Source organism: Ceratotherium simum, chromosome 2 (assembly GCF_057802395.1).
Source record: "Ceratotherium simum simum isolate JZ-2026a chromosome 2, ASM5780239v1, whole genome shotgun sequence".
Classification (NCBI taxonomy): domain Eukaryota; kingdom Metazoa; phylum Chordata; class Mammalia; order Perissodactyla; family Rhinocerotidae; genus Ceratotherium; species Ceratotherium simum.
Genome location: NC_141901.1, coordinates 17,963,415 through 17,986,799, shown reverse-complemented (window position 1 = coordinate 17,986,799; position 23,385 = coordinate 17,963,415). Strand labels below are relative to the sequence as shown.

Below are 23,385 nucleotides of genomic sequence, written 5' to 3'. Positions count from 1 at the left end.
TTACTGCAAGAAAAACAATTCCATTCCAAGGTTATTTATTCTAACCACTACAAGCAATAATATCACTTAGTATATTTTTGAAACAAAGAGTACAGTTTTTCCTCTGATGTTTAAAACTAACAGATGTAACTGGCATTGTAAAATTATTTTAATGTGTAAGATCAACAATTAACTATATGGCTAGTATTCAGTGTAATACTGAACACTGTAATTTAGTGTAATACTGAATAAAATAATTTTCCATTGTATTAAACTAAAGCAAAGAAAATATCAAGTTAGTTTTAAAGGCAAATCTTTACTCAAAGAAAAAATACAAACTGTGGTACTTTTATAATAGATCATTATATTTTACATAATATAAACAAAACCACTAATATATCTATATGCCTGGTTTCCTTAAACTACAATGAACCAGAATGGGTGGAAAATGGGTTTACTTATTGGCAGCAAATAAACAACACGGGAAAATAGGTAGCATGCATTTTTTTTTACTGTCTGTGCACAGGCACTGACATAACCAAGCTTTAATAGCCACCACCTCCTCTTCCTTGTCCAAAGTAGCCACTCCCATAGCCCCCTCTGCCACCTCCTCGCTGAAATCCCCCAGATCCTCTGTAGCCTCCTCCACTGGACCCTCTGTAGTCTCCTCCCGAGCCACCTCTATAGCCACCTTGAGAACCTCCTCTATAGCCTCCGCCACCACCTCCACCATAGCCTCCCCGATAGGTGTTGGAGCCACCACCATAGCCACTGCCACCATAGCCTCCGCTTCCACCATAGCCTCTGCCACCTCCATAGCCTCTGCTGCCATAGCCTCCACTGCCGTAACCAGAACTTCCCCTTCTATATCCACTTCCATTGTCATATCGGGCCATCTTGGGAGGACGTGGACCATCTCCATACCTAGGAAAAGCACAAAACCACCACTTGAGCAAAGCCTCCTTAATACTTCTCAACTAGTCACAAAATATAAATATTTAATCATATTTGAAAATTTAATGCATAAATGGAATGAAACCAAATGCACAAATATAAAGTGAAATGAAATAAATCTGCTACTCCAGACAGACACAGGAGCTTGCATCAAATGTAACCATCTGTTTTTCTAAAGTTCTTTCTGGTTCATTCTCAAAGATCTTAAATTTTGGCAGTATGTCCTTACAATTTTAAGATAGTTCTCTTTCACTGAGCTCAACTATACAGCATTCTAAGAAAGCAATAATTGTTAGGAAGAGGCTCCTGGAGCTAGCAATAAATTACTTGATCTTTATCACCAAATATTTTCCTGGATTAACTCTGAAATATGTTTGTGAAAATTGTCTTTGGTAATTTGTTTACACCTAAATCTGTTTCATGTGACAAAGACAATGTGGGGTAAAGAAAATCTGCAGAAATCCACGTCTCACCAACAACTCCAATTCAACACACCTCAGACTGCTTCTTCCTTCTATGCAGCTCTTCTTAGAGACAAGCACTACTAATTCAGCAGCTGTCCAAGTCGGGACATGTGGCTGGGACCTGCCTTCATTCCTTCACTGCACTGCTGCCCCCATTTTAATCCATCACCAATTCCTATTGATTCTACTGCAAACTTGTCTCATCTATTTATTTCTCCCCATTTCAATTCTCCCTACTGTAATTCAGGCCACCATTACAGCCTTACATCCTAAAATGCTTCTCGTATTTATTCCATCCTTTCTAGTTTCTGGAGTTTTGTCCTTTACAGAGCAGATTATATGTGAAGCCTCCTTGATCACCACCCCTCCTGCAAAGAGTAACATCTCCTCTTCTAAACAAGTATGAGCACTGCATTGTTATCTGCCTATGATACTTACTTTCTATCTTTGTTCTTGAAGATTCTCCTTCTCAATAATTCTTCTATACATCTGACTTGCTGGGAGGACCACAGTGTAGCATAATAAATTAGAGCACTGTTTCAGGAGCCATACTGCCTGAGTGTGACTCCACCCTACCATTCACTAGCTCTATGACTCTGGGTCCTAACTTCTCTGTCCCCAGTTTCCTTATTCATATTAAAGGGGGTAAGGATCTACATCATAGGTAGAGTAAACATTACTTGATATTAGAAAAGCACTTAGCACAGTGTGTGCCACATATTAAGTACTATGTGTTTGACTAATAAATTTAAAAAAGTAACTCAGTTATACACAAAATGGGAAACCAGAATCCATAAAGCACACAGCAGTTCTGTGTATTAAAATTATAATAGTTTATAACCAAATTCAACACGCGATCCTTGATGGGGAGATGAAAGAATATTTTTAAATAATTAGAAAAATTTTTAGTACATTTGTATACTATGTAGCGTTATTGTAACACTTCAATTTTTTTGGTATGATCGTGGAATTGTAGCTATGCTCTTAAAAGATACATGAAGTATATTGATGTAAAGGTCATAGAGTCCGCAACTTAATCACAAAATGATTAAGCAAAAGAAGTAGGTGTGCGTCATATATACATGAAAGCAAGTGTCACAAAATGCTGATAATTAGTGAACCTACATTACGAAACTATATGGGTGCTCACTATACTATTCTTCTGCCTTTTATTTTTTTTGTTTGTGAGGAAGAACAGACCTGAGCTAACATCTGATGCCAATCTTCCTTTTTTTTTTTTTTTTTTGCTGAGGGAGACTGGCCCTGGGCTAACATCCACGTCCACCTTCCTCCACTTTATATGGGACGCCGCCACAGCATGGCTTTGACAAGCAGTGCGTCAGTGCATGCCCGAGATCTGAACCTGCAAACCCCGGGCCGCCGGCGCCGAGCGCGTGCACTTAACTGCTTGCGCCACTGGGCCGGCCACTCTTCTGCCTTTTCTGCAGGTATTAAATATTTCCAAATAAAAAACTGTGGCCAAAGAGAAATTTAAAAGGTGAAAAAAAAACAAAGAAAACATTTTAAGAACTTAGAGAAATTTCACACTTCTTTGCTTTATGGCATCCACATTCTTGTATTTCCCTAAGATAAACCTTGATGCTTTTCATTTGAAGCAGCAGCAATTTAACCCCTCATCAACATTTTTTCTTTAGAGATGGCAAAACAGTACTGTGGAAAGAGGACTGTCTGGGCTTTGTCATTTCCTGTCATGTGACCCACCCTGGACTCTGTAAGTACTTTTAAGGTCCCTTGCTATCTGTCACATGCACTGATGTAATAGATTAACACAGAGACAAAAGAGTGTAACATCCTTTTTTCTGAGTGTGTTAACCAGAACTAAATTTCATATTCAGTGTTTGTCTAGAATTTTAACTTAAATAACAAGGACTCTATCAACTAACTATGGGAATTTTAGGCCAGTATAAGCTTACTGTCCTCTGCTTAGTTCAAAGAGAAGTTATTGTGGTACTCACCGTGCACTGCCAATCATAAGGTTGATACCAGCAGCTGAGGGCCTAGAGATTTGGCGGATTGTGTTCAACATATGCTCATTAACAGGGTCCAACTGGCTGATGATATCAGGCTGTTTGGTTACTTCAACAACCAGAGCCTCCATGGCTGCCCGGAGAGCAGTGACACAAGCAGCAGCTTCATGAGATATTTGCAGTTTAATCCTAAAATAGAGAAAAATGATAAAAAATGAGAGGGCGTACATAGAGAAAAAGACTATCCTCTCTCAATTTCACACATGGCAAGTGATGAAATAAATTTAACTTCTTACCAAGTACCAATACTTCCAACTACTGTAACGGCCTCAGACCTACGCAAACACAGATATGAAGAATAACAATAATCTACACTAACTACTTAAAATTCACTGCTAGCTACTGGCAGCAGTTATAAACCACAAAGTCCATCAAGCAAAATACTGTTAGCAATACAGATCACTCAGGCTCCTACAAAAAATGAAATAATAGACTCTGATTGTTGAAGTTTTTTAAGTTTTCAGGAATATGACTGAGCCTACTGACTGTTCACTAAGCTGTATTCCATTTGTGCTTACTACACTCACCACCTGTCTCTAACCAATGTACAGAGTACACGACAGAGGTACCCAAGCTCCAATCAGATTCTAATTCCTTAGTGTAGTATTCACGGTGGTAGACACGGCTCCAGTGCCTAATGCATTTGCTTCTACTGGTATGGTTGATTTAAGACTTACTGTCAAGTCTGAACCATACCACCAAGATATACTACTCTCTAAGAAAAGACAATGTTACAAAGCACCTCATTTGTGCCCCCAAATTCTGCCACGTTTGTTTCACAAATTAAGTTAGATTAGCAGCTGAAATCCATTACATCTCAATTCTAAGAGTTCAGATTGGAGTTCACATCTGAAAATCCATACCAGTCATCTACAAGCACAATCTGTCCATCAGATTGGACTTTCTTGGATGCAAAGAGAAGCAGCTGCAGGGGGGTGACTAAGGTCATGCCTTTAGCAGAGATGGCCCGGGTTCGAATCTGCAGATGGAGAAAGAGGCAAAGAGAAAGAGCTGACATTCCAATTGACAGTCAACCGCCACATAATGACAATGAACTATGCTTTGAAAATTAAAACTCATATTCCCACTGCACATTAATAAGTAAAGACAACTTAGATGTTCAATGTAAATTTTTCTTACCTTTTCACCAAATACAAAGAAGGGAGATGGGTACTTCATGTCTTGGCTGCTAAAAGGACAATTAACAGATGACTTGTGGATAAGCGCATTTCGCCCTTCAGTGGTGAGAATCTTTCTCTTTTCCTTATGATAGCACACATTGGGGTACACACCAAAGGCCAGGAGAGAGATAACAACATCCAAATTATTGTCTGGTCCAGTGTTAGTAAACACTTGTGTCAACAAACAATCTGTTAAGAGGATGGGGTAAAAAAAATCAGATATCCAGCTACTGCTCACATTGCACGTAAACTATTTAAGAAAATTAGGAAAAAACTCCTCCCCCACCTTTTTTTTTCAAATAACCTGCATAACTTCCTCTCTTCTCAGGACTCTTGTCCTGAGGTTAAGTTCAAGGAGAAATTCTGCTGAGTCTCCACAATAAGAAAACTAAAATGTCTGTAATCTCTTATAGACTCAACCATAACATAAGCTTGGAATGATTACTTGAAAAAAAAAAAAAAAAATCCCTCAATTAATCATCCACTCTCAGAACAAGAGCTACCCTGATAAGACCACAGTCTAAGTATTCCATCTGCTGTTCTTAAACAGCTGTTCTGGAATGAAGGCTGATGTTTTCACTCAGACTATGCTTTGAGTATCAAGTATGATGGTAAGTGCTAATAGTATGCATACATTTTGTTTTAAGACAAACCTGAGTTCTAACCTCCTAACTGAGTGAGCTTGGACAAGTAATTTAAACTTGTGTGTCAGTTTCCTCATCTATAAAATGGAGTAATAATATCTGCATCTCAGGACTGCTGTGAAGATTCTATCATATAAAAAACCTTATTCCCCTTTCCTTTGATTTTGATAAAAATATACTAATTCAGTCAATTTACAACAGAAGAGAACTACAGTAGTCCCCCCTTATCCACGGTTTTGCTTTCCACAGTTTCTGTTACCCACGGTCAACAGCAGTCTGAAAATATTAAATGGAAAATTCCAGAAATGAACAATTTATAAGTTTTAAAATGCATGCTCTTCTGAGTAGCGTGATGAAATCTCACACCATTCCACTCTGTTCTACCCGAGACATGAATCATTTGTCCAGCGGATCCATGCTGTATACGCTACCCACTTGTTAGTCACTTAGTAGCTGTCACAGTTATCAGATCAATTGTTGCGGTATGGCAGTGCTTGTGTTCAAGTAACCCTTATTTTACTTAATAATGGCCTCAAAGCGCAAAGGTAGTGATGCTGGCAATTCGGATATGCCACAGAGAAGCCGTAAAGTGCTTCCTTTAAGTGAAAAGGTGCAAGTTCTTCACTTAATAAGGTTAGAAAAAAAATCGTATGCTGAGGTTGTTACAATCTATGGTAACTCTTATTACAGTATATTGTTATAACTGTTCTATTTTATTATTAGTTATTGTTAATCTCTTACTATGCTTAACTTATAAATTAAGCTTTACCATAGATATGTGTGATATAGTATATAGAGGGTTCAGTACTATCTGTGGTTTCTGGCATCCACTGAGGGTCTTGGAATGCACTCTCCTCAAATCAAGGGGGACTACTATATTTAGATGACATCCTTTTAAAACTTGCCATCTTGCCCAACTACCTTCTGTCTCTCAACTAAATAGCTATTTCTGGTCATGTGTTCCAGTTTTCAATGTTTTAAGAAATAACTCTGTCTCTCTTAATCTAGTTAGAGAAGAAAAGTACAAGCTCAACTTCATACAAGAAGTGCACAGTTGGATTACCGTTTCTACATCACATATCAAAGTCCTCTGTAACTGTCCTCGTACACTAAAATCTTAATTAAAGCCACTTCACACTTAACATGATAGTTTACTTCATGTCTAAAAATGAACAGATGGGCATAATGATAAATCACTTCACACACCACTATTTGAGGTTATTCAACAAACTGCTCATTCTGAAAGCGCTAAAAGCTAGATCAGTACTCTTCACACAATAAAAGAGATTTTTAAAAAAACCTCCCAGGGCTGGCCTGGTGGTGTAAGTGGTTAAGTTCGTGGGCTCTGCTTCGGCAGCCGAGGGTTCACAGGTTAGGATCCCAGGCGCAGACCTACAGACCACTTGTCAAGCCATGCTGTGGCAGCATCTCACATACAAAGTGGAGGAAGACGGGCACAGATGTTAACTCAGCAACAATCTTCCTCAAGCAAAAAGAGGAGAATTGGCAATGGATGTTAGCTCAGGGCCAATCTACCTCACCAAAAAAAATAAGTAAATAAAAAATGAAAAACCTCCCCCAAAGTAGCACAATTCTTAAAACATCTAGTAATCATCTGTGTACTACATTACAATTTGAGCATCCTAACCTTTTGCTTCCTTTTTTAAAAGACTGAATTAAGGGCCGGCCCCATGGCTTAGCGGTTAGGTGTGTGCGCTCCGCTGCTGGCGGCCCGGGTTCAGATCCCGGGCACGCACCGACGCACCACTTCTCCGGCCATGCGGAAGCCGCGTCCCACATACAGCAACTAGAAGGATGTGCAGCTATGACATACAACTATCTACTGGGGCTTTGGGGGGAAAAAAAAAATAAATAAAATTATATAAAAAAAGAAAAAAGACAATTAATGTGAAAAACTGATTATCTCCATAGTTTAAAGAACTAAGAAATCGCTAGGAACATAGAAAAGGCATAGGGTCCAAAGTTTGAAGCTAAAATACACTGCACTGTCCACTGTGTGTACTACATAAATGTTACTTCAGATATGTCTTAAGAATGTGAGAGTCTTACCTTCTGGAAATCCAGAATTAACCAAAATCTCTTTGAGCTGAACTTTGGCTTCCCAGGTCATTCTTAGTGTAGCCATATTGAGTCTTTTGTGCTCACAGAAACGTATCTCTGCTTCTTCTCCACCCATTCTAAAATAAACAGGTATGATGAGAGTCAGTCTCAAAACCCAGAGAACTAGACACAGATTAGAAACTAGACACAGTTCACCCAAATTTTACAACTCTCTTTTTTCAGGCTCATACCTAGCATCATCCCAAGCTTGGAATACTGATAAAAGGGCCACATGATCAGAAAATCTGTTTCCAGCAAAATTTCGATGCATATAACCCAGTCGCTTTCCTTCACTGATGAAAGGCTCTGGAAAGCAGGTGGCAGCAGAGATGGTACAGACAGCATCTCCCACACTGAAATACAGACAGGAAAATACCGTCTAGATCACATTGTTGTTCCAACAGCTCGAGCAGTACTGTCAGCTGTGCATCAGAGTCTTTACTGGCTATGATCCTGCTTTATTAGCACTGAAACTGGCTTAACGAAGAACTTTACCGTTGTTCTCTCCAGAAGCAGAAAGGGAAAAAATAAATAATGAGCTCTGATATTAATGGATGAATATTTACCATAAATTAAAGTATTATATTTTTCCTTTCCTATTCTCTCTTCCCCATCTTACCAAATGTCTTAATCTTCAAAACTTTCTAATAAAATATACTTGTTTTCCTAATGCTATTTCTCTTTCAAGGACAACTACCTAACTTCCTGAAAGGAACTGTACTTCTCTTTTGAGAAACCTATGCTTTTCCCCCCAACAAGTTGGGCCCAGGTGTCCATCTACTGGAACGGTTTGTTCTTCTCAGTTCATACTTTTCTCAGTAGCTAAAGTATGCCACTTCTCTACTTAAGAATATTTAATTTTTTCTTGTATCTGACCCCATCCTGTTTTTATGGGGCAGGGAGTAAGATTTCATGAAGTGGTTCTACCATTTAACTATCAGCAATAAAACAAAGCACTTACTAGAAAATACACCCCATTATCATCATTTTGCCAAAACGAGGCTCAATGGGGAGTTTAGCCAGGATTCGTCCCAGAGGAGTCAATTCATCATTGGCATCTAATGCATCAAGCTCTGTGGGGAGATATTTCTTTGTGAGCAGAAATGGTAACGAACATCCCTTTAACCTAGGCAAAGACGTAACATTTCTTTATAGATTAAAGTTAGGGCAGTGTACTTAAGTTTTCATTATTCGTCCAGCCAACTGCCAGCACCATGCCCAGAGCCAACAACTCTCTTCACTCAAAAATAGAAAAACACCAAATCCTGGAGCACCTAACATCAAGAAGGTACTAGAATTAGGCCCCGCAGGTTGTAAAGCTGAATATAGTCCATGAGAAGTCTATAAATACAGTAATAATAGCAGCACAAGTACCTACATGCCATAATAAGTCTGATACTATCTATTGATAACTTTTAGAAAGAAAGAAAAGAAATCTGGAGAACAAAAGCCTGAAGCTCACATAGCAGATGAGTACTAGATTCAAAACTCAAATTCAGACCCCCCTGGCACCAATGCCGTTATTTTTTCCTACTATACTACACTGCTTCTATAACAAGTGTGACTAGAAAACATAAATAGATGTTCTATGAGATGAACATAAAATACTGTATCATGAGGAATTCATGTTCTGATCGTTATGTATTGGTTAAGAGATGACATCCTGCCTTTTCTCCATTTCTTTCCAGAATAAGACTCACATTATCACTTTCTTACCTCATGTTGTTCATTTTATAATACTGACCATAGTAAGTACATAAGGCAACTTTGGAAGCCCTGTTATCACAGCCCTGTGGACTGTACCTTCTTCTTGATTCATTTGTTAAGGGTTATTTGCCAGGACAAGACAGATGGTATAATTAATATGTGTTAGGTATGTCTGTATTTGTAGGTACCTCTAAGAGTGTGCTCTGCTTCAATCACAGCATCCAAAGGTGGAGGTTCAATTGCCTTGGCCAGGAATTGGCCAATCCCTCCCAGACGCAGAAGTTTTATGCTCAAAGCAATTTCATGCAATGGTGTTCGGAACATCTCTGGCGTCATGTGGGTTTCGAGTCTAAGAGAAAACAAGTATAAAATATCCATCATCTCTGTGTATACATGTTCGTTTAATAAAATCTTTGCAGAGAGATAATCAGAGATATAAAGGATGTCTGTCCTTCATCCTTTTACAATTATCAAAGAACATTTTACACTTACTACAAAGACTCTCTCTCTCAACTGGTTCAGTAGTGGCTTACGACTTTACACTTATAGCTTGATGGCATTTTCAGCTGAATGAAGGAGGATGAAAAAATTATCCAAAATCTCTAATGTTATTACTCCCAACTACGGCTGCTGCAGGTACTGCCTGATGACAAACACAGGTTAAAAACGGTAGCAAGACCCTTTGTGAGAGATGTGGGCTAATACTAACATTTCCCCACAACCTCCTCCCTGCCCCTTCCTGGTCCATATAAATTTAGTGCCACTGAAAAGGATCTTACAGATCATCCCTTTAAAATTTTAATAATAAAAGTTACTATTATAAATTAACATCAACAACGATGATAGCTAACATTTACTGAGAGCTTACTAAGTGTTAAGCATTGTTTTCAGTATTTTACATTATTAACTCATTTAACTCTTAAACAAATCATACGGGTTAGGTATTACACTATCTTCCTTTTTCAGCTGAGGAAACAGACACAGAAAGGCTAAGTAACTTAAGCTCATTTTATAGAACAGAGAAACAGAGGCCTAAAGAGTGTAAATGTTTAAGGTTATGCAATATATTAGGCACAAATAGCATTAAAATCCAGGTCTCTACATTTCTAATTCAGACTTATTCTCTAGAAACTATTCATGATTAACATTCATGGGAACCATTTTCAGGTGGTTCCAACACTGCTGGCAAGACTTAGATCAGCTTAAATCAGGTTTACATAAATGCATATAGCATATCTACTCCTCACCCTACAGAGAAAAGAACAAAAATCCCTTATTACGGGTCTGTTCAGGCCATTACTAATTACTAGGTGGTTTTACTCTAAGATGTTAAACAGAGTACAGTACTTGTTTCTTCAGTTCAAGGGACAATCTAACCTTTAAAAAGAACTAGATATCTTCCAAATGTCACAGCCTGTCTCTTGAGTTAACTTCTGATGCTCATATAAACCCACATTTATAATTACTAGGGAGGGAACCATGTTACCAGTATAAAAGCAAATCAAAGCTTCTTTGATTTTTTTTTCAGTGCATTATATACATCTGGTCACCTAAGCTGGTCTGTCCCACAATTCTTTATTATGATAAACACACACACACAAAACCCCTAACTACCTTTATTATCAACTGGTTAAAGCTAATGTACACTACATGGATCTCTAGAAACACACAATTAAGTGCACATCTTAAATCTATAATTCAGAGAGAAGGATTTTTTAACCAATAGGTTCCATCCACAAACATTCCCAAAAAGGCTCTGTAGTATAAACGGAAATGGACAAGGCATTAACAGACTTGGATTTCAGTCCTGGAGAAGTCAGCTAAGCTCCTTAAGCTTTAGCTTCCTTATCCAAATAATGCCCTCTATTTCTCAGGCACATAAGAAGAATCATATGAGACAGGCGATGTGCTAACAGTGAAAAAAGAAATATTCTATAAACACAAAAGTATTATTATTTCAACGTATTTTGAGAAAGTTAACCATTCCATAAATATCAGTAAGCCCCAAGTGATAAAGCTATGTGGAGCCAAAATAATGTCCATATAGCCTCCTTTTAAAAGGTTATTAGTAAACAGTAAACTGGTATCAAACACGCCACCATTGACTATTTCTGATTTCTTTTCATTCCTACTACAATCTCATCATCCAAGCTGTTTCCTCCAATATACTTAAGTAGAGGCATTTAAGTACTGAGTTCATTAAGTTCATGGCAGGGAAGAGAGAGAGAGAAGGGATATATAAAGCGTTAAAAAAAATCTTTATTCAAGAAAAAAAATCTTTATTCAAGAATTACTCTTACCTCTCAAAACGAGCTCGGCTACAGAGGTGGAAACAGAACCCAGGCCGCACGCGGCCAGCTCTTCCTTTCCGCTGCTCAAGGTTTGTTTTGGATGCCCATACTGTAGCATAGTTGGTCATATTGTTGTGAGCAGTGAACAGCTTCACCTTCTGCCTAAATAGGAAAGGGTGGTACATTCTAAGACTCATATGTACTACTAATACATAACTATTACACTTCCACTAAGTGGTAGATGCTTTCCAGATAGCCATGCCTACTTGTGATGTCTATTTGTGAAGAGCACCAATAAGAATTTGACTCAAGACTCTCCTAGTGTCAACCTACTAAAAGGCTATATAACACACATGTGCCACTTACACTTACCAGCTGGATGATCGTGCCCAAGTTACTAACCTTGCTGTGCCTCACTTTCCTCATCTGAAAATGAGTATAACCCTATTACCTATCTCACAGGGTTTTTTTTCTTTTTGGTGAGGGAGATTGGCCATGAGCTAACATCTCTTGCCAATCTTCCTCTTTTTTGCTGAGGAAGATTGGCCCTGAGCTAACATCTGTGCTCATCTTCTTCTATTTTTATATATGGGATGCCGCCACAGCATGGCTTGATAAGCAGTGCACAGGTCCACGCCTGGGATCTGAACCTGCAAACCTCGGGCCGTGGAAGTGGAGTGTGCGAACTTGACCACTACGCTACCAGGCCGGCCCCTCAAAGGGTTTTATGTACAAACTTTAAATGAATTAATGAATGTAAAGCATTTACATAGGACCTGGCATATACATGCAAGTAACTAATAATTATTCAAGTCAACTCTATTCCAAAGTTAAGTTTAACTTTTAGGCTATCTATGATCTAAAGATTATGTACTGAACTGGAATATGTGGCACTTCTGATGATCTCACCAAGTGGTGTCCCTGTGGTCCTTTTGAACCCCTAAGCAACCTCAGAATCCTTCAATGTTACACATAGGCAGCTGGCACTAAACGACTGGGAATGGCACAAAAGACCTGCAAGCTATTCATCATTCTCTAAAGTGGGCATTGGCTAATCTTTTTCAATTGCCCGGATAGGCTGACGGGCTATATATAGAGAAGACATGGGACACCAGCTGGCCAGGTAGAACAAAAAAGTTTTGACTTTTTTGCCCCCTCTGTGTATCAATTACCATATAATTACTTTACCTATACACAGTGTCTCCCTGTATATTTCTCAGGCTCATCTCATAGCAAATATGAAGTCTTTTAATTGTTAAATGAGTGACCTACAGTTGGATATTTGTCACGAGCTAAATATTGGTCATCTTTATACATGCTATTGTATGGAAGTGATCAATGGAAACACCCAACGAGCAAAACACCAGCAGACAAGAGCAGTGGGAAGCAACCAAAAGTCAGAGTCAAGCTTTGTCACTTTCTACCATGATAAGAGATCTGTGATGATCAATACCAAGAATTATTATCAATTAGCCTATTACCCAATAAATACAGTTGCACAGTAATTTTGAAGATATATGAACACAGGAGCTTAAAAACAAGGTGTTTTTGATCCTGTTAACTGATACTAGGTATTACATGGAACATTCTGAAGGTTTATTCTAGGCAAATAGGTTTCTTGGGTACTTACTTGCAGGAGTCAATGACATAAACAACATCATTTATGGTAATGCTTGTCTCAGCAATATTTGTGGACAAAATAACCTGTGAAGAAATGATAAAGAAAAATTACAATTTCAAAAAATATTTTCCTATTATGTACTTGAAAGGACTGATTTGCTTATGTAACAACTGACAAGAGAATTACAAGTCTTGGAGGCGGAGTCAAGATGGCAGCGTAGGCAGACTCTGAACTCACCTCCTCCCGTGGACACAGCCAATTTACAACTACTCGTGGAAAAATTACCCGTGAGACAGAACTGAAAACTGGATAAGAGGAACTCCTGCAACAACGGACAATCCTAACTGGGGTAGAAGAGGCAGAGACTCCCTTCTGGAGAGAAAAACGCCGCCTTCACAAGCCGCCAGCTTCACGGCCGCCGGGAGCAGATCACAGGTACGCAGCCTCCCTGGAGGCGCGGGGCCCTGAGCCGGGGAGCGCCCCTGTTGTGGGCATTTTGTGGACCCAGCACAATCGACACCAGCGGCATAATATCTGACTTTGCCTGCTACTAAAGCATTGGGGAGCACCCCCAGAAAACCCGGTTCACAAAGAAACTAAAACTGGCTCTTAAAGGGCCCGCGCACAAACTCACCCATTCCAGAAAGCATCCTAAAATCACCAGAAAGAAAGGTGCACAGTGCTGGGGTGAAAAGAGACTCACCTAATAGGCCCTGAGTGCATCTCGGTGAGGGGTGAGACCTCTCCAGGGACTGGGACATTGGCGGCGGCCATTGTTGTGGCCTGGTGTGAGCGTGCTGACACAGACGCCATTGGAGTTCTCCCTGAGGCCTGCTAGCCCAGGGTCTGCTCCACCCGCTAGAGCACCGATTTAATCCAGCTCAGCCAGGGCAGGCAGCCCACCCTAGAGACTGGCCCCACCCAACAACAAGCCCTCAGGCAACTAGTGGGCCCGCACAGATTGGTGACTGGATTCTCTGCAGCCTGGCAACTGAGCCGACTCCAGTGGGGCAGGGTGTGCACAAGGAGCCGGTGGAGAGTGTGGGGTGGTGGCGGAGTGTGTGGGGCTCCCGCTGTGGAGAGACTGGGTCCGCTTGGGGGTCGGGGGGCTCACACCGGGCAGGACTGTGTTGACTGTGTGTGTGGACCTGTGGGCAACAGGGCTTGTCAGCTGCAGAAGACTTGTGCTTCTCAAAGACCCACATAGGAGGTTTGCCCCACCTTCCAAAGCCTGAAACAATTGGGTGCTCCTGTGCCTGAGGCCAGCCCCACCCAGCTGCAATCCTCAGAGAGCTGACAAGAGACCTAATAAGCTAGAGGCTTACAGCAATTGTAAGGCCCTGAGCCTAACAACCTGCCATGCTGGGGGCCTACTCAGTTAAAAGCAATACTGCAACACAAATGCGGTATTAGAACTTGCAGCCAACTGTGCTGGGGCTCCCCACACCTGATAAAGAGACTGAAGGGCCCACAACAACTACAAACAGCTGAGCATTACAACAGCTGGCCAGGAGCATAACTTGGCCTCCCTGGGCGCCTATAGGGAGAGCTAACAGGCCACAACAGAAGGACACACGTAGCCCACATAGGGGTCACCCCTGGAACATTGAGAACTGAGGAAAGGACACTGGAAACCTCCTAAGGCATCACTTACATAAGGTCACCTATCCAAGAGCAGGAGACGTAGCTGACCTACCTAATACGTAGACACAAGCACAGGGAAAGAGGCAAAATGAGGAGGCAAAAGAATACATTCCAAGTAAGGGAACAGGACAAAACCCCAGAAAAGGAACTAAGTGAAACAGAAATGAGCAACCTACCTGACAGAGAGTTCAAACTAAGAGTGTTAAGGATGCTCACTGATCTGGGGAGAAGAATAGATGAACTCAGTGAGAATGTCAACAAAGAAATGGAAGATATAAAAAAGAACCAATCAGAAATGAAGAATACAATACTGGAAATGAAAAATTCACTAGAGGGACTCAAAAGAAGAGTAGAGGATACAGAAGAACGGATCTGTGAGCTGGACGAAAGACTAGAAGAAATTACCCAAGCTGAACAGGTAAAAGAGAAAAGAATTAAAAAGAGTGAGGACAGTCTAAGGGACCTCTGGGACAACATCAAGCGCACTAACAGCTGTGTTATAGGTGTCCCGGAAGGAGAAGAGCGAGACAAGGGGGCAGAAAATCTATTTCAAGAAATAATAGATGAAAACTTCCCTAACCTAAGGAAGGAAACAGACATCCAGGTACAGGAAGCACAGAGAGCCCCAAACAAGATAAACCCAAAGAGGCCCACACCAAGACACATCATAATCAAAATGTCCAGAATTACAGATAAAGAGAGAATCCTAAAAGCCGCAAGAGAATGTCAAGTTACATACAAAGGAAACCCCATAAGGCTATCAGCTGACTTCTCAGCAGAAACCTTACAGGCTAGAAGAGAATGGCATGATATATTTAAAGTGCTGAAAGAAAAAAACTTACAGTCAAGAATACTCTACCCAGCAAGGTTATCATTCAAAATGGAAGGAGAGATCAAAATTTTCCCAGATAAGCAAAAATTAAAGGAGTTTGTCACCAAGAAACCAGTGCTACAAGAAATGTTAAAGGGACTGATTTAAGGGGAAAAGAGAAGACCACAAATAGGAAAAATTATCTATTTCCATGATTAGAACATAATGGATACAAATGCACAAAAAAGAGGTTAGATATGATATCAAAAACATAAAAGGAGGGAGGAGGGGAGTTAAAGAGTACAGCTTTCAGACAGAGGTCAAACTAAAGTGACCATCAATTCTGTATAGAAGAAGTAAGGAACAGAGAAGGACTACTACAACACTGAGGAAAAAAAAAAAAAAAAGTTAAAAAATGGCAGTAAGTACATACTTATCAATAGCTACTTTAAACGTCAATGGACTAAATGCTCCAATTAAAAGGCATAGGGTGGCTGACTGGATAAAAAAACAAGACCCATATATATGCTGCATACAAGAGACACACTTCAGACCTAAAGACACTCACAAACTGAAAGTCAAGGGATGGAAAAAGATACTCCACGCAAATGGCAAAGAAAAGAAAGCTGGGGTAGCAGTACTTATATCAGACAAAATAGACTTTAAAACAAAAACTGTAAAAAGAGACAAAGAAGGGCATTACATAATGATCAAGGGAACAATCCAACAAGAGGATATAACACTTGTAAATATCTACGCACCCAATGTAGGTGCACCTAAATATATAAAGCAATTATTAACAGACATAAAAACAGAAATAGACAGTAACACAATAACAGTAGGGGACTTTAACACTCCACTTACACCAACGGATAGATCATCCAAACAGAAGATCAACAAGGAAACATTGGCCTTAAACGACACACTAGAACAGATGGACCTAGTAGATATATACAGAGCATTCCATCCAAAAACCGAAGAATACACGTTCTTTTCAAATGCACATGGAACATTCTCTAGGATTGATCACATATTAGGCCACAAAACAAGTCTCCATAAATTTAAGAAGGTTGAAATAATACCAAGCATCTTTTCTGACCACAACGGTATGAAACTAGAAATCAACTATAGGAAAAAAATCAGAAAAGCCACAAATACGTGGAGATTAAACAAAATGCTACTGAACAACGACTGGGTTAACAAAGAAATGAAAGAAGAAATCAAAAAATACCTGGAGACAAATGAAAATGAAAATACGACATGCCAGAATTTATGGGATACAGCAAAAACAGTTCTAAGAGGGAAGTTTATAGCGATACAGGCCTATCTCAACAAAAAAGAAAAATCTCAAATAAACAATCTAACAATGCACCTAAAGGAACTGGAAAAAGAAGAACAAACAAAGCCCAAAATCAGTAGAAGAAGGGAAATAATAAAAATCAGAGCAGAAATTAATGAAATAGAGACCAAAAAAACAATAGAAAAAATTAATAAAACCAAGAGCTGGTTCCTTGAAAAGATCAACAAAATTGACAAACCTTTACCTAGACTCACCAAGAAAAAAAGAGAGAAGGCACAAATAAGTAAAATCAGAAATGAAAGAGGAGAGGTTACAACAGACACCTCAGAAATACAAAAGATTATAAGAGAATACTATGAAAAGCTATATGCCAACCAATTCGACAATCTGGAAGAAATGGATAAATTCTTAGAATCATACAGCCTTCCAAAACTGGATCAAGACGAAGTAGAGAATTTGAATAGACCAATCACCAGTAAGGAGATCGAAACAGTAATCAAAAACCTCCCCAAAAATAAAAGTCCAGGACCAGACGGCTTCCCTGGTGAATTCTACCAAACATTCAAAGAAGACTTAATACCTATCCTTCTCAAACTCTTCCAAAAATTGAGGAGGGGGAAGCTCCTAACTCATTCTACGAAGCTGACATTACCCTGATACCAAAACCAGACAAGGACAACACAAAAAAGAAAATTACAGGCCAATATCACTGATGAACATCGATGCAAAAATCCTCAACAAAATACTAGCAAATCGCATACAACAATACGTTAAAAAGATTATACACCATGATCAAGTGGGATTTATTCCAGGGATGCAGGGATGGTTTAACATTCGCAAATAAATCAACGTAATACACCACATTAATAAAATGAAGAACAAAAATCACATGATCATCTCAATAGATGCAGAGAAAGCATTTGACAAGATCCAGCATCCATTTATGATAAAAACTCTGAATAAAATGGGTACAGAAGGAAAGTACCTCAACATAATAAAGACCATATATGAGAAACCCACAGCTAATATCATCCTCAATGGTGAAAAACTGAAAGCTATCCCTCTAAGAACAGGAACCAGACAAGGATGCCCACTGTCACCACTCCTATTTAACATAGTATTGGAAGTCCTAGCCAGAGCAATCAGGCAAGAGAAAGAAAGAAAAGGGATCCAAATTGGAAAGGAAGAAGTGAAACTGTCACTATTTGCAGATGACATGATTTTATATATAGAAAACCCTAAAGAATCCACCAGAAAACTTTTAGAAGTAATAAACGAATATGGTAAAGTTGCAGGATACAAAATCAACATACAAAAATCAGTTGCATTTCTGTACACTAACAACGAAGTAGCAGAAAGAGAAATTAAGAATATCATCCCATTTACAATTGCAACAAAAAGAATAAAATACCTAGGAATAAACTTAACCAAAGAGGTGAAAGATCTGTACACCGAAAACTATAAAACATTTCTGAAAGAAATTGAAGAAGACACAAAGAAATGGAAAGATATTCCGTGCTCTTGGATTGGAAGAATTAACATAGTTAAGATGTCCATACTTCCTAAAGCCATCTATAGATTCAATGCAATCCCTATCAAAGTTCCAACAACATTTTTCACAGAAATAGAACAAAGAATCCTAAAATTTATATGGAACAACAAAAGACCCGAATAGCTAAAGGAATCCTGAGAAAAAGAACAAAGCTGGAGGTATCACACTCCCTGATTTCAAAATATACTACAAAGCTATAGTAACCAAAACAGCATGGTACTGGCACAAAAACAGACACACAGATCAATGGAATAGAATCGAAAGCCCAGAAATAAACCCACACATCTATGGACAGCTAATCTTTGACAAAAGAGCCAAGAACATACAATGGGGAAAAGAAAGTCTCTTCAACAAATGGTGTTGGGAAAACTGGATAGCCACATGCAAAAAAATGAAAGTAGACCCTTACCTTACACCATACACAAAAATTAACTCCAAATGGATTAAAGATTTGAATGTAAGACCTGAAACTATGAAACTTCTAGAAGAAAACATAAGCAGTACGCTCTTCGACATCGGTCTTAGCAACATCTTTTCAAACACCACATCTGACCGGGCAAGAGAAACAATAGAAAAAATAAACAAATGGGACTACATCAAACTAAAAAGCTTCTGCACAGCAAAGGAAACCATCAACAAAACAAAAGAGAACCTAACAATTGGGAGAAGATATTTGCAAACCATACATCTGATAAGGGCTTAATCTCCAAAATATATAAAGACCTCATGCATCCCACCACCAACAAAACTACCAACCCAATTAAAAAATGGGCAAAAGACCTGAACAGACATTTCTCCAAAGAAGATATACAGATGGCCAACAGACACATGAAAAGATGTTCAAAATCACTAACTATCAGGGAAATGCAAATCAAAACTACAATGAGATATCACCTCACGCCCGTCAGAATGGCTATAATTAACAAGACAGGAAACAACATGTGTTGGTGAGGATGTGGAGAGAAGGGAACTCTCATACACTGCTGGTGGGAGTGCAAACTGGTGCAGCCACTATGGAAAACAGTATGGAGATTCCTCAAAAAAGCAAGGATAGAACTACCATATGATCCAGCTATTCCACTGTTGGGTATTTATCCAAAGAACTTGAAAACACCAATTTGCAAAGGTACATGCACCCCTGTGTTCACTGCAGCGTTATTCACAATAGCCAAGACTTGGAAGCAACCTAAGTGCCCATCAAGGGATGAATGGATAAAGAAGATGTGGTATATATACACAATGGAATACTACTCAGCCATAAGAAACGATGAAATCCAGCCATTTGTGACAACGTGGATGGACATTGAGGGTATAATGCAAAGTGAAATAAGTCAGAGGGAGAAGGTCAAATACCGTATGATTTCTTTCATTAAGTAGTAGATAATAACAACAATAAACAAGCACATAGGGACAGAGATTGGATTGGTGGTTACCAGAGGGGAAGGGGGGAGGGAGGAGGGTGAAAGGGATAATTCGGTACATATGTGTGGTGATGGGTTGTAATTAGTATTTTGGTGGTGAACATGATGTAATCTATGCAGAAATAGAAGTACAATGATGTACACCTGAAATTTTTACAATGTTATAAACCAATGTTACTGCAATAAACAAAAAATTAAAAAAAAAAAAAAAGAATTACAAGTCTTAAAAAAAAATCACTCGTCCATTGACTGGATAATGAAAAACCTACTAAACTCAGGAAGAGAAGACCCTTTTTTCCTCACTTTAGATGAATTACAATTTTTTCTGATAGCTCTTTGAAGGCCTGTAACATTTGTTTAATACTTATGTCACTTCTAACCCTATAACTGTAATGTTTATTATCACGTACCTTGGTTACTCCACCTGGTACTGGATCAAATACTTTGCGCTGTTCCTCTCGAGGAATCTGAGAATGCAGAGGTAGAATCTGATACCTATGGCTTCCTGTAACAATACAAAAAGGTTAAGGTCTAAAAACAGGAGCCTAGTTTAAAACTGCTCTACATTACACGTATTTTTTTTTTCCTTTTTTTTTGGTGAGGGAGACTAGCTCTCAGCTAACATCTGCTGCTAATCTCCTCTTTTTGCTGCAGATTGGCTCTGGCCTAACATCCGTGTCCATTTTCCTCTACTTTATAAGTGGGATGCCTGCCACGGCATGGCTTGATAAGCAGTGTGTAGGTCTGCACCCAGGATCCAAACCTGTGAACCCCAGGCCACCGAAGCAGAGTACACAAACTTAACCACTACGCCACTGGGCCGGCCCCTACGTTATGCATATTTTTATTCAAAAACTGACACAACACTAATTTTGTTTTCACATACTGGCTAGAGCACAAGCAAAAATATTCATTTTTCACTCTCAAATATATGAGAATTCAAAGACTCATACCAAAATGTGGATTCATTTCCAAATGCTTCTGCATAGTATAAATCAAATTCCAGCCAGGCAGAAAAACCAACACAGCTCCAGGAACATTAAGGGTCTCAATGTACTTAAGTAGAGCCTCGATGAGTTCAAAAGGAGTTTCCTTTTCATTCAACTGAGCCATGCTCATCTTTGTTTCAGGACCATATTCATCACCACAGATCAGGTTGCAATTTGCCTGCAAATAATAGGGAGACATATTTTGGATTGTCTCAATTACTACAGCTCATGAGGTAAGTCTCTTAGATTTGTTCTTAACATTCAAATGACACCTAATGTCTTGATTAATTTTATCTGATTAGTCGTATCTGGCAGATAGAAGAAATTTAATTACCAAAAATGCAGAGCCCACCACATGGTGACATACTAAATTTTTCCATTGACCAATATTTCCTCTAGAACACAACTAAAATTCAAGCACAAACTCTTAAATTTGACTCTGAAACATCTAAAGCCTCCTTCTACCTAACATATTTACCTCTTATGACTATGAACTCTTGATTTTTCAAAAATATTTTCTTTACTGACAAATGAACTGCTCCTAGGATCCTATCAATTACCATATAATTCCTTTATCTATACACAATGCTTCCCTGTGTAATTTCCAGACTCATCTCATACCAAATATGAAGTCCTTTAATTCTTAAATGAGTGTCCTGCAGGCAGGGTATCTGATCATTTTCACCTATTTCTGAAATAACGTGGTTTGTATTTTCCAAAAAGTCTGCCTTACAAGCAATGACAAACGAAGTCTTCAGTAACGAGAAACAAAGTTGTTAAAATTGGTCTTCTTTTCCCCTGACAAACTTTCTAATTTGCTATTTGTTTACATCCTTAAGTCTTCTGATTAAAAATACCCAACCCCAGGTTGTTTTCTATCAAATTTTACATTGCTCGCTGTCTTACAGTATTCATTCCATTCAAATTTCCAGATTTAAGATGCATTTTTATCTTATCATCGGTCCGATTCTCAAGCACTACAAAATAAGTGTCACTTTTCTTTCCTGTTTCTTCTTAGGAAATCCCTCCTCACTCTCTAGTTCTAATACTCTCCATCTGAGTCTCTCATCCAGGACTACAGCTGCTGCTTGTTCAACTCTACTGCACACACGGACAGGAGATCTGGGGTGGGGCACAACATTTTCCCTTTTACCAGTTTCAAGGGTGCTGTGGCCCATGGAAAACTCTTTGAGTAGCAAAGTCTTATAAAACGGAGTTATCTCCAGCCACGTGTGGCCTTTAACCATCTTCCTCTTTCCTCTTCTCTTTCTTTTGATCTTTATGCCAGAGATGATTTAACTCACAGTATGAAAAGAGCTTGTCACTGAATGTGGAATTCTTTGGAGTGAAATACATCAATTAATTCAAAGTCAGTTATAGTGCCAGTTCTTTAAAAAGTTTTTTATAACACTAACTCACTGCACGTTTTTACTAAAATCATTCTCTTCTCTACAATAATTTGCCCAAAATGAAAGTTCTTCATGAAATTCACTTACATCATCATCCTCACCACAATCATCATCCTTATCCTTCTTCTTCTTGTCCTTTGGTGGAGGAACAAAGTGGGTCATCTGAATACAGTCTTCCAAAAAGTATTCTGCCAGGACAATCCAGTCACGTAAGTACTATCAACTTTCAGAACAGAGCAGTCTTTAAAACTCACTTTCTACTTCATAATTCAAAATTGCCTTAATACCCTTCAATCTGATTCTTCACAACTGCCAAGAAATTCCAGTGGCAACAGCTTCTTTCCCCAATCAAACTCAGAATTCCCATCTCTTGGACCTTGAAGGTGGGTGAGGTATCTTATACATGTTCCCACAAAGCCAGTCAGGCTAGCCTCTATATACAATATTCAATCAAACATCTATGGAATGCCTATTGTGCACATGCACTATGTTGTACATTCCCATGGTGTGGAAGTTACATGTGGAAAGAAATAATGTCAATACAATAACATACCACAGTCCATCCTTCCTCTGTCAGGGTGTACACATAAAATGGTTTCCTTTTAGTTATTACTCTCAAGAAGGACCTCAGGGCAAAGGTTGGAACATCTGCTGATCAATTATGCTCCTGAGGTTCTCTGATGGGTCCAGAAGTGTCTCATAATCCAAACACTTCCCCCCTCTGTACCCTAAGTGCCCCAAAGTGCCATTCTCATCACATTATATCAAGGGTGTATACTATCAACATGACTCACCACTGATGATGTTAAACTTGATTACCCGCTTGTTGTTACTCCACCGTAATGTTACTCTTATTTCCCTCTTTCCATCCTCTACTCTTTGGAAGTATTAAGGACAGCACACTCAAAGAATAGGGAGTTGAGCCTCACATTTTTTGAGGTAGAGGAAGAGTCTTCATCTACTTAAGTTTTTTAGAATACTTCTGTATGAGAGATGTCTTTCTTTACCCATTTATCTATTCAACCACCATATAGATTCATGGGTATTTTTATTTTATACTTAGGGTTATAATCCAATACTATGTTATTTTTTTGCTTCAACTATTCCAGCTTACCATTAAGAACTTTCAGGTTGGCTCCTATGTCCCTTTGTTCCCATTATTGTGTGCACGTGTTTTTAAAGCACTTCCTTACTTTCTTGGCACTACAAGATGTTCCAGGCTCATCTTGTATATTCCCTGCCTTAGCCT

General features: G+C 39.0%; 1 protein-coding gene across 2 annotated transcripts in view; it reads right to left on the bottom strand.

Moving 5' to 3' along the window:
• Window positions 1-275: 275 nt before the first annotated feature.
• The window catches only part of DHX9 (DExH-box helicase 9), a 59,192-nt gene continuing 36,082 nt past the window's right edge, over window positions 276-23,385 (bottom strand). For both annotated transcript variants that reach the window (XM_004424951.3, XM_004424952.3), the window contains 13 exons: window positions 22,224-22,324; window positions 20,692-20,905; window positions 20,149-20,243; window positions 13,020-13,093; window positions 11,399-11,551; window positions 9,287-9,447; window positions 8,353-8,464; window positions 7,583-7,744; window positions 7,341-7,468; window positions 4,586-4,815; window positions 4,309-4,424; window positions 3,374-3,574; window positions 276-903 (listed from right to left, as the gene is read on the bottom strand). In XM_004424951.3, the coding sequence (XP_004425008.1) occupies window positions 525-903; window positions 3,374-3,574; window positions 4,309-4,424; window positions 4,586-4,815; window positions 7,341-7,468; window positions 7,583-7,744; window positions 8,353-8,464; window positions 9,287-9,447; window positions 11,399-11,551; window positions 13,020-13,093; window positions 20,149-20,243; window positions 20,692-20,905; window positions 22,224-22,324 (2,126 nt within the window). In that variant the 3' untranslated portion in view covers window positions 276-524. The remainder of the gene's footprint in view (window positions 904-3,373; window positions 3,575-4,308; window positions 4,425-4,585; window positions 4,816-7,340; window positions 7,469-7,582; window positions 7,745-8,352; window positions 8,465-9,286; window positions 9,448-11,398; window positions 11,552-13,019; window positions 13,094-20,148; window positions 20,244-20,691; window positions 20,906-22,223; window positions 22,325-23,385) is intronic.